We start from the raw sequence: 17,187 nt of genomic DNA on the forward strand, positions 1-17,187 counted from the left end.
GTTGCTTCACTACTCCGAGGATATTTACTTCTATGTTACTCATGTTGGCAGCTGTTCTCGATTCGAATTCTGGAATATTTACTTCGTTTTCTTTTGTGAACGCATTTTGGAAGGCTGTGTTTAGTAACTCTGCTTTGGCAGTATTGTCTTCGATAGTATCTCCATTGCTATCACGCAGAGATGGCATTGATTGTTTCTTGCCGCTAACATACTTCACATATGACCAGAATGTCTTTGGATTTTCTGCCAGGTTTTGAGACAAAGTTTCATTGTGGAATCTGTTGTAGGCATCTCACATTGAATCCTGCAGTAAATTTTGAGCTTCTGTAAAAGGTCGCCAATCTTGGGGATTTTGCATCTGTTTAAATTTGGTATGTTTGTTTCATTGTTTCTGCAACAATGTACCAAGGAGGAACAGCTCCGACATTTGTTAATATAAATCTCTCAATTGCTGCTGATACTATCTCTTTGAATTTAAGCCACATCTGGTCTACACTTATATTATTAATTTGGAATGAGTCGAGATAGTCTCTTAGGAAGGAGTCAAGTGAATTTTTATCTGCTTTTTTGAATAGGTATATTTTTTGAGGATTTGGGGGTTACAATATTCAATCTTGCTATGACAACTCTGTGTTCACTAATCCCTGAATCAGTTTTGATGCTCGTTATTAACTAAGGATTATTTGTTGCTAAGAGGTCAAGTGTGTTTTCACAACCGCTTGCTATTCGCGTGGGCTCATGAACTAAGTGCTCGAAATAATTTTCAGAGAATGCATTTAGCACAATTTCAGATGATATTTTATGCATACCTCTGGAATTAAACATGTATTTTCACCAACATATCGAGGGTAAATTAAAGTCACCACCAACTATTATCATATGAGTTGGGTACGTGTTTGAAATCATACTCAAGTTTTCTTTCAACCTCTCAGCAACTGTATCATCTGAATTGGGAGGTTGGTAAAAGGATCCAATTATTATTTTATTCCAGTTGCGAACAATGACCTCTGCCCATACTAACTCACAGGGAGTATCTACTTCAATTTTGCGACAAGATAAACTACTTCTGACAGCAACAAACACGCCACCAGCTACAACAACTTACAACTGTTATACCAATGGTTCCTGTATCTATGTTCTTCCTGTGTTCAGCCTGCACCTTTTGCGACTGAAGCCCTTCTTGTGTTTTCCCAAACCCTCTAACCTAAAAAAACCACCCAGTCCACACCACACAGCCCCTGCTACCTGTGTAGCCACCTCCTGCATATAGTGGACACCTGACCTATTCAGCGGAACCGAAAACCCAACCACCCTTTTGCGCAAGTCGAGGAATCTGCAGCCTACACCGTTGCAGAACTGTCTGAGCCTCTGATTCAGACCCTCCACTCATTTCTGTACCAGAGGTCCACAATCGGTCCTGTCGACTATGCTGCAAATGGTCAGCTTTGCTTTTATCTTGCAAGCAAGACTGGCAGCCTTTACCACTTCTGTTAGCCACTCAAAACCACTGAGAACCTCTTCTAATCCAAAGTGACACACATCATTGATACCGACATGAGCAACCACCTGCAGTTGGCTGCCCCCTGTGCTCTTCATGGCATCTGGGAGGACCCTTTCCACATCTGGAATGACTCCAACCGGTATGCACATGGAGTGCACATTGGTTTTCTTACCCTTATTGTCAGCCAAGTCCCTAAGGGGCCCCATAATGCGCCTAATGTTGGAGCTCCCAGCTACCAATAATCCCACCCTCTGTGATTGCCCGGGTCTTTTAGGCTGAGTGGTTTCCTCTGAAACAGGACACTGGCTCAGCGACAGTGTCAGCCAACCTGTTTGTCAGACAAACCAGGGAGGCCTTACGTGCAGCCACCTGGGAACTCTTTCACCACCTGCTTTGCTCTGGGGCGACCTCCCACTCAACCACAGGTGAAGGGTCAGCCTCAGTGCGAGCAGTAACTGGATTGGCCACCGGTGAGGACCGATCAGAGGATTCTGACATGCTGGACGTCCATTGGGTCCCCACGGCTGGCGCACAACAGTAGTACCCATCCACTGCAGCCTCAAGCTGTGTAACTGAAGCCATCTCAGCCTGAAGCTGAGAGCGAAGTGTCACCAACTCGACTCGCATGTGCACACAACACGCGCAGTCCCTGTCCATACTAAAGACCGTGGAAAAGTAAACTATGCAGAGAAACAGGCTATCAGCACGTGCTGCACAACTCTACTCTAGACCCTGACAGAAATGCATGAACTGTGTCTAGTAATATGCAAATATTCAAAAACGTAACTACCAAAGCACTCAGGTGAAACTAAATAATTTGCCTCTGATTAGAAACTTGTAATATATCACAAAATCGGTGTACTTTCTGATGCAAATGAAAATGTGACAACTGCGGCTATTAGATATTAAATTTACATGCAGAAACTCAAGAACCTAAACTATTAAAGCACACATATGATAAAATAAAATTCGTTCCTGGTTAGGAACTCGTAAATGTCACAATATCAGTTACTTCCCTGTTGCTGCATCTGCGTTGTTCGGCTACTGCTGCATGACTGGATCACAACGGTATGCCCAGAAGGAAATAGATTGGATTTGCTTTGACTGCCCAGCTCAGTGGACTGATCTGAAAATTTTTGAACACCTTTGATATGAACATTCATTCTGTACCAGATCAGTGAGTCAAAGAAATTGACAATGAGTATCCAGGATGAGTGAGACCAAATTCCACCCTCTGTATTGCAGAGCTTTTGTTGATAACCATCCTGAATAGTAAACATTATTAGTTAAAATGACTGGTGTCTGTGGGATAAACAGCATTGCTAGCTAGAGGCTTTTGAACATGATCTATTTCTTCTCCTTAATGATAAGATATGATGTAACCTGACTTTCAGCTCCAAAGTCAAATTTATTTGTTTTCAGTTTGGTTGCTCATTATTTCAATTTTATTACCAGTCATGAATGCAGAAACCTTTGGTTTGATTAATATTATTTCAATATCTTCCAAAGATAGCGGATTTTTATTGGCAGTTTGAACCTTTCTTCATCTTCTAGAAATGCAGTATATTCAAGGATAAGTGAGTTGGTTTCTTTCAAACTTCTCTTATCAGAATTATCAAAGATTATTTCTATCATTTGTGCTTCATGAAAATAATAATTAATGTTCATTTCCTTTGCTACCTTTGTACCTAAGCACAAAATTATCATTTTGCCTGGTATTATATGATCTTGAATTGGCCAAAATTTCCAGTACAATTAATTTGAAGTTAGAAAAACAGTTATACATTCTAGATGAGCTGACCTGGTGGCCAGTTGTTAACTGTGCTTGCAGTGTGATAATGTTTTGTTGGACTAGGTGATTGCACTGAAAGAGTTATTCATGGTTGCAATTGATGATTATCAGAAGGACAATATTGTGTAGTACTTCATCTTGCTTTGCATTAGGTGATCAAAATGAGTGAGTGAATTTGTCTGTTTATCAACTTTGCACTAGTCAAACAAGCACATAGTAACTAGCAAAACATTTAGTTGTTTATAGCTCAATGACTTCGTTAGTGTATTGTTCCCTTTTTGTGCATCATTAATTTAGTTTATATTGAATTATGAACTGAGGGACCAGTTGCCATAGGGAGTTATTCCACAGATAGTAAAATCTGAGAAAAATAATATTGTGACAATATTATGAAAAGGATAGATTGCTGCTCACCATATGAGTTACTACTCACCATATGAGCTGCAGACAGTCATAACAAAAGACTTTCTTCTGAAATAGATGACATGCACATGTGGACACACACACACACACACACACACACACACACACACACACACAACACACTCACACACACACACACACACACACACACACACACACACACACACACACACACACTCATGGAAACAACTCACAGACACGTGTCCACTGTCTCTGCTCACTGAGGCCAGACTGCGAGCAACAATACATGGTGGGAGAAGCAGTGTGGGTGGTCAGGGTAAGGATGAGGCTGGGGCAGGGAGGGGGAGGGACAGCAGGGTAGCAGTGGGGAACAGTGAAGTGCTATTTGTGGTAGCATGCAGGGGTGTGTTAAGAAGAGGGTAGGGTAGCTAGTTGCAGATGGAAGATTAGGCAGAGGGATGGTGTTGGGGGGGGGGGGGGGGGGGAGGAGAGAAGTATAAAAAGGCTGTGGGTGTGTTGATAGAATAGAAGGCTATGTGCTGCTGGAGTGGGAACAGGGAAGGGGATATGTGTGTGGAAAATTGACTAACAAAGGTTGAGACTGGGGGCAGGTGAGAGGGAGTTACAGGAACATAGGATATATTGCAGCAAGAGTTCCCACCTGTGTAATTCAGAAAGGCTGGTGTTAGTAGTTAGGATCCGCAGGGTTCCGGCTTTGGAGTGAAAGGCAGTGTGTTAGGCAGCACGCTCAGCAACTGGATGGTCCAGCTGTTCCTTGGTGGAATGCATCCCAACGGTTACAGCTTAGCTTGTAGATCACAAGGCTGCTTTCACAGCTAGCCCAGCCTTTGCTGGGATACATGATGCTCCTGACTGGACTGGAGTAGGTGGTGGTTGGAGGATGTATGAGACAGGTCTTGCCTCTAAGCCTATTACAGGGATATAAGCCATGAGGCAAGAGGTTGAGAGCAGGGTTGGGGTGAGGATGGCTGAGAGTATTGTGTAGGTTTGGTGGGCAGTAGAATAACACTTTGGGATGAAGGATAGAGGATAGGACATTCCTCATTTCAGCACACGACAAGAGGTCATCGAAATCCTGGTGGAGGATGTGATTCAGTTGCTCCAGTCCTGTATGGTAAGCTTGGGAGGGACATTTTGGTCTTTGATGGCCTCAGTGAGACCCGAGAGGCACTGCTCATCACTACAGATGCAGAAACCGCAAGTGGCTAGGCTTTAGGGAAGGGACTTCTTAGTATGGAATAGGTGGCAGCTGTTTAAATGGAGGTATTGGTAGCACTTGGTGGCTTTGGTATAGAGCAACAATACATGGTGGGAGAAGCAGTGTGGGTAGTCAGGGTAAGGATGAGGCTGGGGCAGGGAGGGGGAGGGACAGCAGGGTAGCAGTGGAGAACAGTGAAGTGCTATTTGTGGTAGTATGCAGGGGTGTGTTAAGAAGAGGGTAGGGTAGCTAGTTGAAGATGGAAGATTAGGCAGAGGGATGGTGTTGGGGGGGGGGGGGGAGGAGGAGAGAAGTATAAAAAGGCTGTGGGTGTGTTAATAGAATAGAAGGCTATGTGCTGCTGGAGTGGAAACAGGGAAGGGGATATGTGTGTGGAAAATTGACTGTGCTGATGTAGCCATCATTGAGATGGAGGTCAACGTCAAAGAAGGTGGCTTGTTGGGTTGGGGATGAGGTGAAGCAAATGGGGGAGAAACTGTTGAGGTTCTTGAGGAATGTGGCGAGGTTGATCCAGATCACTAAGATAACATCAGTGAATCTGAACCAGGGGAGGATTTTTGGATTCTGGATGGTTACGAGAGATTACTCAAGATGGCCCATGAATAGGGTGGCATAGAATGGTGCCGTTTGGGTGCCATTGCAGTACTATGGATTTGTTTGTAACTTATGCCTTCTAAGGGGGAGTAATTTTGGGTAAGGATATAGCTGGTCATGATGACCAGGAAGGAGGTTGCAGGACTGAAACTGAACAGGCATTGGGAAAGTTAGTGTTCTATAGTGGCAAGGTCAGGGGCTCTAGGGATGTTATTGTAAAGGGAGGTGGCATCAACAGTGATGAGTAGGGCACCTTGTGGTAAAGGAATGGGAACTGTGGGGACTCAGTGGAGGAAGTGGTTGTTGGTTGTTATCTTTTATATAAGAGAGTAGGTTGTGGGTAATATGCTGAATGTGTTGATCTACAAGAACAGAGGTTCTCTCAGTGGGGATACAGAAACCAGCCACAATGGGGTGTCTTGTGGAGTTGGATTTATCTACATTGCATGTGGAAGGTAGGAGTGTGGGGCATGGTAGGGGTCAGGAGAGAGATAGACTCAGGGGAGAGGTTCTGGCATGGGCGTAAGGATTTGAGGAGAGACTGGAGATCCTGCTGGATTTCTGGAATGGTGTCAATGTGGCAAGTTTTGTAGGTGGATAAATCTGACAACTGGTGGAGTCCTGCCAGGTAATCCTGGTGATTAAAAACCACACTGGTGGAGCCTTTGTCAGCAGGTAGGATTATAAGGTCAGGATCAGTTTTTGCATTCTTTCAGGAGATGTAATGTTAGCTTGCATATTGAGGAGTTTGGGGAATGATGGTGAGGTAAGATTTGAGGTTAAGAAATTCTGGAAAGTTAACAGGGCATGATCTGGGAGCAGTGGGGATGGATCGTGGTTGGATGGAAGAGTGAACTGAGTCAGACAGGTTTCAACATTGGTTTTGGGTTGAGTCTGATTGGTAGGGATGGTGGAAAAAAGTGTTTCCACTGTAGGGACCAGGAGAAGGGAGAAGGTCTTTAACAAGTACATCATTATTGAATTTGGAAGTGGGGAAAAAGGTAAGGCCTTTGGAAAGTACTGATACTTCTGTGGGACTAAGGCTTTTGGAGGAAAGATTCATGACTGTGTTTCATGTCTGTTTAGGTACTGGACTCTGTGGGCTGGTGGGAGTGAGTTTTTGAGGGTTTGGTAAATGTAGTAGGTCTGCAAGGCAGGGTTCATCAACTATTGTATTGTGTATTGTATATTAAACCTGGGACCTAGGAACAATGGAGAGGCTTCATCCCACAGTAGCTCTCAGTGGGACACAACCCCACAACAGGCCACAGCAGTTCACCCACCCCACTGCCCCACTGCTGCCCCACACCGAACCCAGGGTTATTGTGTGGTTCAGCCCCCAGTGGATGCCCCCCCTCCCCCTCCCAGGAATGTCTCATACCAGATGAGTGTAACCCCAAATGTTTGCGTGGTAGAGTAATGATGGTGTACATGTACATGAGGACGGTGTTTCCAATCACCAAAATAGTGTAACTGAGGCAGAATAAGGGGAACCAGCCTACATTTGCTGAGGTAACTGGAAAACCACCTTAAAAACCATCCACAGGCTGGCTGGCATACAAGACCTCAAAACTGATCCACTGGGCAGATTCGTGCCGGGAACAGCATGCCTTGGGAAGCAGCGCCTTAGACCGCATGACTAGCCGGGCGTGCTTTATCGGCTATGAAGGTATATGAAGGAGGTTTGGAATCTGTTGTGGAGATGATGGATAATGGTAGTTCAAGGTGGCAGTGGGAGGTGAACATGTTGGAGAGTTTTTTTGAGGTGGCATTTTTCATGCTGCTTTAGTAACTGGAAGGCAACACTTTCAGTATGAGAGATGGGATACAGGAATTTGGAACTGCAGAGCAAGAGAATTTTATGGATGGAGAAGAAGTATTGCAAGATGTAGAGGTTGTAGTAAAGGTTGTTTTTATCAGGAGAACATTACAATATTATGCATTTTTTTATTTAAGTATATACTCCACAAATTTCACAAAACTGGAAAATATGAGAAATAGAAAAATAGTTATAATTTATTTACTTTTTTGAACACAAACATCATTTCTTCAGCATTTCCGTGGAATATACACTGTTTCATGCTGTCAAACAACCATAAAATGATTGGTAAAGTGCTGGGGATCTTTTTGTTTCAGTGTAAGAATGTCTCTTCCTTCAGAAAGACTGGTTGCTCAGCAGCATCAACTCATTTACCCTTTATTTTTCAGTTCATGTTCTGATAGTTCTTGAAGTCTTTCTTCTTCATTTTCATGACACAGGATCGTCTTAGAATGTATAATTTTCTAATATATGCATTAGTGTATCATGTAAATGCGGCTTGTGCACCCTTCTTTTTTCTTTCCCATGCAAATTTTTTGGCTCTATGTAAATAGTTGTGCCCTGTTAAGAGGAAATAACATTTGATATCATCATGCAGACCAAGACTCAAGGAAAAAATATACAATGTAGGTTGAAGATAAATCAAAAATAAAACCTACTCTTTCTGCTATTTCCAGTATGGTATACAAGCAGGATGCTGCTTCAGATGACCATCTGGGTGTTATACTTTCAAACCACATGGATGTTAAGATATTATCTATGTTGCATACATGAATGTCAAAACTGTACAATCAAAGTTGCCTGAGATAAAATATTTTTTCAGTTGATAGCCCTGAAGAGTTGTTACTATAAATTATACATTATCTAACAGTAATCACACTCTTCACTTCTTATATCCAATTAGAATCTTTTCAGTATTGTGTAATCTACATCATATTTAGCCTGGTGAAATTTTACAGTCTGAAGTATTATTTCGTTTTCTGAAAGAATCCTCTATTCACATATATTGCATGTTTCATATAAGGATAATTCAAATGAGATGTTGAAATCTGTATTGAAGACCTTGGAATAGATCCTATGATGCAGAATGTATGCTTCTCTCCTAACATTATTTTCATACTGTTGATACATCTCAGCTGTATTCTAGAGGAACAGGCTGTGCTCTGAGACCCTTTTCTTTTTTTCACATTATCCAACACAAATGTGATACCAAATTAAACACACCAATAACAGTCACCTATACTTATCAGTTTCACTTGAACACAAAACTCTCACAGTTTGTGAAGGAAATGTTCCATTGTATACAAAGGACACAAAAACATTTCCAAAAGTGCCATACGACTACTTTTTTATCTTAGCTCTACAGTTCACTATTTTTATAGATGCATCATTAGGAATATTACTACAGGAATGACTCTTATGCTTTGGAAACTTCTTACATGATCCCTGACATATCCTAACTGACATTCAGCAGTTTTGTTAGAAGCAGTTGGATGTTTACCTCTCTAATCAAAGTGAGTTGATAAGAAGTTTCCTCCTCATCCTTTATTACCAAAAATCATCGTCATCACCATAATCTCTCATTTTCAGACTGATTTTAACTGTACAAAGTTTCTGTTTTGAACTGCTGAAAATCTCACAGAACTCTTTAAGGCACACTCTTTTATATTCACTATTTTATAATTTCATGTTTTTGTTGTTGTGGTCTTTAGCCTGAAAACTGATTTGATGCAGCTTTCCACACTATTCTAACCTGTGTAAATCTCTTCATTTTTACATAACTACTCTAGCGTACATCCTATCTGTTAACTGCAGTGAAGCCTTGGTCTCCATTTACCATTTTTGCTGCTCACACTTCCTCCATTAATAAATTGATGGTCCCTTGATGCCTCAAGATGTGATCTATTAGCAAATCCCTTCTTTTATTCAAGCTGTGTGACACATTTCTTTTTTCCTGAATCCCATCCAATACTTTCTCATTAATCATCTAATCTACCATCAAACATTCAATATTCTTCTTTAGTACTATATTTCAAAATCTGCTACTCTCTTCTTGTCCAAATTGCTTAACATCCATGTTTCAATTTGATACAAGGCTGCACTCCTGAAAATTACCTTCATAAAAGACTTCTCAACATATAAATTTAATTCAGTGTTAACAAATTTCTGTTTTCAGAAATACTTTTCTTGCTTTTGGCAGACTGTATTTTATTTTGTTTCTGCTTTGATCTTTGTTACATAGTTTTCTGCCCAAATAACCAAGCCAACATACTGATTTTCATATTACATTCAACCGAGCAAGGTGGTGCAGTGGTTAGCACACTGGACTTGCATTCGGGAGGACAACATTTCCGTCTGGCCATTCTGATTTAGGTTTCCCATGATTTCCCTAAATCACTTCAAGCAAATGCTGTGATGGTTCCTTTGAAAGGGCATGATTGATTTCTTTCCCCATTCCTCCCTAAACTGAGCTTGTGCTCTCTCCAGTGACCTTGTCGACGAGACGTTAAACACTAATCTCCTCCTGCATATTACATTCAGAAGAGTGATTTTGTTTTTTTTCCCTTGAAGACTTGCTTTGGTCATATGTATAGTCATCCACACACTGTGTCTGTGTAATAGAAATAATTAGCAAATTTAAAAAAAAAAAATCTCTGTTAATATCTACATTGAATAAAGTATAACAGGAACAGTTGTTAGACTTGGCTGCACAAATATGTGTGTGCACCTTTTCTGCAAGCAGGAATATGTTTTATCAACTATAGTGTACAAATGGTCTTCGCTATTATTTTCATTTTCTATTCACTTAATGATCAGCTTCATGCTTTTCAATATTTCAGTATGTTAACTTTCATAATTATGACAAATGTTGGGATTATGTTAGATTTATATTATAAGTCACTAAAACAATGTTGAAGTTAGAAGGAATAACATACTGTGTACATTTTGGTAGACAACATTGAAAATAAATTGAAAATAAAATACAATGCTATTTGCAGGCAGTAACAGACTTTACAATCCAGTACTTTAGATGTGACAACTCAGTCAGGCACTGAGACCCTTGACAACTCAAAATGAATGTCATTTTATAAACAATTGAAGATGGCAAATAGGAAATACCACTTATCTGAGATTTTAACAATTGTTAACTAATGACATGATCTATCCAAATGCCAGAAAAACTATTTTGATATGTGCAGGGTAGCTTCCTCTGGCACTATCTCCTCATTTGTGAGGAACACAATTCTTTGTAGTAATTTGAGGATTACATCTCCATTCTTCAGCCCCCTGTATATTGCTCTCTGAGGGACCTTGAAGACAAAATTAGACCAATTACAGCATGCACAGAGGCCTTTAGGCATCATTCTTCCCAGACTTACTATGTTATTTAAATGGGCAGAAACCCTAACATGTAGGCCATACTAAGAACTCTCTGCCATTCACTTCATAGTATTTTGCAGACTGTATTTGTAGATGTACAGAATTAGATGTTCGAGCAAACATTCAAGGGTGCATTTTTTAAACAATGTCTTCTGTGGTTTGTACCATAAAACTGTAAGTGGCCAGAAATATAGCACAGAGGGACCAAGTTATTGTCTTGCTCAAGACATTCACTGATGATAACTTTGTGGATAATGAGCCAGATGGGTTACTGAAGTCTACATTTGGCATTCTTCTTCAGAAGACTGAAAGATAAAGAAATAACGTCTTTAGAGGATAATGTGAGAATACTTGAGGTGGAGAGTCAGATTCTGGTTCTAGGTGTAATTTGATTTTATTTGGTAAGTTTAGCATTCGTGATGCGCTATCTGGTGTCTAAATTATTACACAGCTATTATGAGAGGTCTTACTCAAAATATGCTGTTATTTAATACTAAAACAGAAGTGAGAATACAAACATTTTTATTGTTCTATTTTTAGTTTACGTATTTTGCATTCTTTCACTTCTCTTACCATGCACTATACTACTAAGCACATTTTGATCCATTGTCAGCATTTCTTCATCATTCTTCAGCTATATTCACTATGTGATCAAGAGTATCCAGACACCTGAATGACAATAACTTAACAAGATCATGGTGCACTCTCCATTGGTAATGTTTGAATTCAGTATGGTGTTGGCCGATCCTTAGCCTTGATGACAGCTTCCAGTCTCGCAGGCATACGTTCAATCAGGAGCTGGAAGGTTTCTTGGGGAATGGCAGCTCATTCTACACAGAGTGCTGCACTGAGGAGAGGTATTGATGTCAGTCAGTGAGGCCTGGCATGAATTTGGTGTTCCAAAACGTCCCAAAGGTGTTCTATAGGATTCAGGCCTGGACCCTGTGCAGGCCAATCCATTACAGGGATGTTATAGTCCTGTAACCACTCTGACACAGGCCAAGCATTATGAGCAGATGCTTGATCACATTGAACGATTCAGTTGCCATCCCCGAATTTGCTCTTCAACAGTGGGAAGCAAGAAGGTGCTTTAAACATCAATGTAGGTCTGTGCTGTGATAGTGCCATGCAAAACAACAAGGGGTGCAAGCTCCCTCCTTGAAAAATATGACCACACCATTACATCACTGCCACCAAATTTTAATGTTGGCACTACACACGCTGGCAGATGATGTTCACCTGGCATTCACCATACCCACACCCTACCATCAGTTCACCACATTGTGTACCGTGATTCATCACTCCACACAACATTTTTTGACTGTTCATTCATCCAATGTTTATGCTCCTTACACCAAGTGAGGCATTGTTTGTCATTTACCGGTGTGACGTGTGGCTTATGAGCAGCTGTTTGACAACAAAATCCAAGTTTTCTCATCTCCAGCCTAATTGTCATAGTACTTGCAGTGGATCCAGATGCAGTTTGGAATTCCTGTGTGATGGTCTGGATAGATGTCTGCCTATTACATATTATGACCCTCTTTAACTGTCAGCAGTCTCTGTCAGTCAACAGAGGAGGTTGGCCTGTACGTTTTTGTGCTGTACATGTCCCTTCACATTTCCACTTCAGATCATATTGGAAACTGTGGACCTAGGGATGTTTAGGAGTGTGGAAATCTCACGTACAAACATATGAGGCAAGTGACACCAAACCACCTGACCACGTCCAAAGTCCATGAGTTCTGCAGAGTGCCCCATTCTGCTCTCTCATGGTGTCTAATGACTACTGAGGTTGCTGATATGGAGTACTTGGCAGTAGGTGGCAGCAAAATGTACCTGGTATGAAAAACATATGTATTTGGGGGTGTCTGGATACTTTTGATCACATAGTGTACATTCTACTATGCTTCCATCCATCTCCATTTTTGTCTATGCCTGCTTCTCTGATTCTCACCTATTGTAGTCCCCTTTCTCCTAGATAATCCACCTTCTACATCAATACGTAAATATGTATTCTCCAAGCCACCATGTGGTGTATGGTGGAGGCTACCATATATCACTACCAGAGATTTACTTTCCTATTGCACTCACAAATAGAGTGAGGGAAAAACATCTGTGTGTATGCCTCCATAATGACTCTAATTTCTGTTATCATGCCTTTGTGGTCTTTATGCAAAATGTACATTGGTGACCATAGAATTGTTCTGCAGTCATCTGTATATGCCTGTTCTGTAAATTTTCTTGATAGTGTTTCATGAAAAGAGCATTATTTTCCCTTGAGGGATTCCCATTTGAGATCACAAAGCATTTCAGTAACAACTGCACATTGATCGAACCTGCTGGTAACAAATCTAGCACCACGCATCTGAATTGCTTCAATGCCTTTCTTTAATCTGACCAGGTAGGGATCCCAGATATGAGCACTACTCCAGAACAGCTCATACGAGTTTCTGTAGATGGTTGTCTTTGTAGACGAGCTACAATTTACTAAACTCCTCCAACAAATGAAGTTGACCTGCTCACAAAGACTCTACCACTATGGTTTTGGACCGCAAGGATTACCTGGTGGAAGGACTCCACCAGCTGTCAAATTCATTCGCCTACAAAATCTGACACAGTACCCCATTCCAGAAATCCAACAAGGTCTCCAGTCTTTCCTCAAATCATTAGGTCTGTCCCAGAACCTCACCCCTGAGTCTCTCTCTCTCTCTCTCTCTCTCTCTCTCTCTCTCCCCCTATCCACACCTCCAACACTCCTGCCTTCTAACTGCTTCCTGAAGTCCATAACCCGAACAACCTAGGATGCCCACCTGTGACTGGTTATTGTGCCCCAAAGAGATAATCTCTGCTCTCATGGATCATCACCATCAGTTTATTATCAATAACATACACTCCTATATAAAAGACACCAATAATTTTCTTCATTGGCTCTCTGCAGTTCCTGTTCCTTAACCACATTATGCCATGCTCATCACCGTTGATGCCACTTCCCTCTGCACTAACATCCCCAATGCCAATGGCCTAGCTGATATTGAACATTACCTTTTCCAATGCCTGACTGACTTCAGACCTACAACGTCCTTTCTGGTCACTATGACCTACTATATCCTCATTTGCAGTTACTTCTACTTTGAAGGAATCACCTGCTAACATATCCATGATACAGCAATGGGCACCCACATTGCATCATCCTATGCCAACCTATTCATGGGCCATTTTGAGTATTCCTTCCTAACCATCCAGAGTTCCAAATGTTTCACCTGGTTCCAATTAACTGATGGCATCTATGTAATCTAGACCGAGGGTATAGACCCTCCTATCCACATTCCTTTAGAACCTCAATACCTTACCATTTGCTTCACTTGGACTTCCTCAACTCAACAAGCCATGTTTCTTGACATTGACCCCTACAGCAAGGATGGCTACTTCAATACCTTCATCCACACCAAACTTACCAACCACTAACAATACCTCCGATACAACTGGTGCTATCCATTCCATACCAATAAGCCCCTTCCATAAAGCCTAGCCACGCATGAGTGTCTCGTCTATAGTGATGAGCAGTCCTTCTCCGAATGTGCCAAGGGTCTCATTGAGGGACTTCGCAGACTGAAACTATCCTCCCAATCTTGAGCAGAAACAAACCTCCCATGCTATTTCTCTCCAGTCACCAACAACCTCTCAGACCCCACTTCTCTCATGACTCAGTACCACCCAGGACTGGAGCAACTGAATCACATTGCCCTGAAATGAAAATTATCCTTACTATCCTCCCCACCCCTCCTACAGTGGATTTCACCACCCACCAAACCTATGCAGTAGACCTATATGCAAGACCTGTCCCATACATCCTCCCACCACCACCACAACCACCACCAGCACCAGCACCACCTGCACCAGTCCTGTCACAGGCATTTCATGTCTTATCAAAGGGAGGACTACGAACTAAACTACAAGAACTGTGCTGCTTTCTGCATTGGTATAACAGCTAACAAACTCTTGGTATGCATGAATAGCCACTGCCAAACTGTGGCCAAGAGACAGCTGGACCATCCAGCTGCTGAACATGCTGCCCAACATAGTTGGATCCTTCCTACCAACACCAGCTTTTCTGGACTGCACAAGTGGGAACTCTCCTTATAATATTTCTTCTTTCCCATTATCCCCCTCGCTTCAACCTTCACTGCTTCCTCTGCTTCACCTACTTATCCCCTTCCCTGCTCCCAGTCCAGCACTACACATGCTTTCTGTTCCACCAATACATCCACAAGTCTTTTTTCCTTTTCTGCTTATCTTCTTTTCCAGTCTCCTACCCATCCCTCCCCCTCCCCCCCCCCCTCCCCCCCTTCCTTTCCACCAGTACCTGACAGCCACCCAACTCTGCACCTAACAACCTTATCCTATTCCCACCACATTTTTAATGCTCCCACAAGCAGCATACTTTTTTAATCCCTGCCCCACTAATCCTTCCCCCCACCCCACCCCCATGCCAGGTCTCCTTTGTAGCCTGACCAATTGTCCAAGATTGCTGCTCCTGTCAGACACAGTTGCAGTCCGCAGTCCAGCAACAGTGGCTGGGGATGGTGGTCATGTGTGTGTAGGTTGTGCTTGTGTGTGTTTTCTATCCATGAAGAAGGCCTTTTTGCTTGAATCTTAAATGTTTAGCAGTCTTTTAATTGTGCCTATCTGTGACTCAGAACCTCTTCTATATGGTGAGTGGCAATCTATCCTTTTCATAATATTGTCATCAGATCATGTATATATAGGGAGATAAAGAATGGTTGTGTCACACTTCTGTGGGGCCAGACTTGATGATGCTCTATGCTGGATTGTATTACTTAGAAAGTCTTCAACTCACTCATGTATCTTGATATTTATTCTGTATGCTGAGATCTTAGTTAACTGTCTGCTGTGGGACACCATGTCAAATGTTTCCAAGAACTTTAGAAATATGAAATCCCCCCATTGCCCCTCATCCATGGTTCACAGGATATTATGCAACAACAGGGCAAGCTGAGTTTCACATGAGTGATGTTTTCTAAAACCATGCTGCTTTATGGACATAAGCTTTTCTTTCTCAAAAAAATTTATTATATTCATCCTGAGATTTATGTTCAAGTGGAATATTTGTAACTGGATCCAATATTCAACATTAACAATACTTTTACTTTAAGTGCAATCTAAAACATTTTTTTTTGTCTTTTCATGTTTCAGATAGCAAGTGGGAATAAAATTTTTAACCTTACTGGTCATCAGGGACTTGTGTACAATATCAGCTGGTCTCATAACGATAATCTCCTACTTTCTGCTTCTTCAGACAGTACGGCATGTCTGTGGAACATTGAGAGTGGATCATATAGACCTCTGCAGGTTTGAAGAAATCTTATGCACTAAAATCATATTAAAATATTTAACTGTGAATTATATTCAAATGTAAACTGAATGTGAATGTAAGTGAAACCTTTTATTCTGAAATATGTGAACATCTTTAATTATGGTGTGTGTCCTTCAAAAGCGGAGTGAAACACTGGAAACACCAACAGAGCAATTATTAAGCACATCATCAGCATCAAGGTTATTAGAGGCATTGTAAAAGGAGAAAAGAAAATAGAAAGAAATGATCAGGAAATGATATGGAAGTAGGAGTAAATTGTTTGTCATTTATAAACACAGAGTACAATAGTTGTCTTGAGCACAAATGCTGTAAGGTAGCCTAGATGGTAACACAGTGGTGATTTTACTATTGCTTTCAGTCCTGTGTAGTAAAAATGTCATTCATTTTCTCTTGTTCAGATGTTTATAACCATGACTTCCTTGTTGTTTGCTGAGAATTTGTTCACAGTTCACACAAGCTTTGAGCTAGTTTGCCAGGGGTGTTAACATCTATGTTAAACAGTTACTAGTGTTGCTCGATGGATCAGTGGATAAGTACCAGACTACATATTCAGTGGTCTGTAAGGTCTGGGTATATTCCCCACTCAGTCCTATGATTTATTTGGTCATGTACTGATTTTATATCTCTGACATTACTTTGTAAATGATAAAAATTCAGAGTTACAATATGGTTCAGAATCCATCCAGAGTTCCTCAATAACTATCAGAGTAAATCTATTCAGAGGCCAGAGGAAGGTAAAGGCATACCACCACCAATAGCCTATGTCTAGCAGTTCACTGTGGTGTTCAAGCCAACATTTGGGCCAAGCACAGCTTTACATTACATCTGATTTAGAAAACTAATACTGTTACATTACATCTCAGAAAATTATGACCTGCTTATTACTCTCATCTCACAAGCTATTTGTCATATACACTCATCATGTCTGTCACCTGAGGAAAGTTAGGTGAGCTGTCAGTTATTTAGTTAGTTAATTACTTGTTAAATGGGTAATAATAACTATAAACATTATGATGTGGAACATGGCAATAAAACAAACATAGAACACACATACATATACACCAAAACATGAGAGAAATAA

The 17,187-nt window shown here is 41.2% G+C and overlaps 1 protein-coding gene across 1 annotated transcript in view; it reads left to right on the plus strand.

Annotated features, from left to right (window-relative positions):
- The window catches only part of LOC124607315 (jouberin-like), a 297,391-nt gene that overhangs the window by 151,222 nt on the left and 128,982 nt on the right, over positions 1-17,187 (plus strand). Inside the window, exon 7 of the mRNA XM_047139613.1 lies at positions 15,926-16,081. Coding sequence (XP_046995569.1) covers positions 15,926-16,081 — 156 coding nt within the window. The remainder of the gene's footprint in view (positions 1-15,925; positions 16,082-17,187) is intronic.

This window comes from Schistocerca americana, chromosome 3, assembly GCF_021461395.2.
Source record: "Schistocerca americana isolate TAMUIC-IGC-003095 chromosome 3, iqSchAmer2.1, whole genome shotgun sequence".
NCBI classification, from domain to species: domain Eukaryota; kingdom Metazoa; phylum Arthropoda; class Insecta; order Orthoptera; family Acrididae; genus Schistocerca; species Schistocerca americana.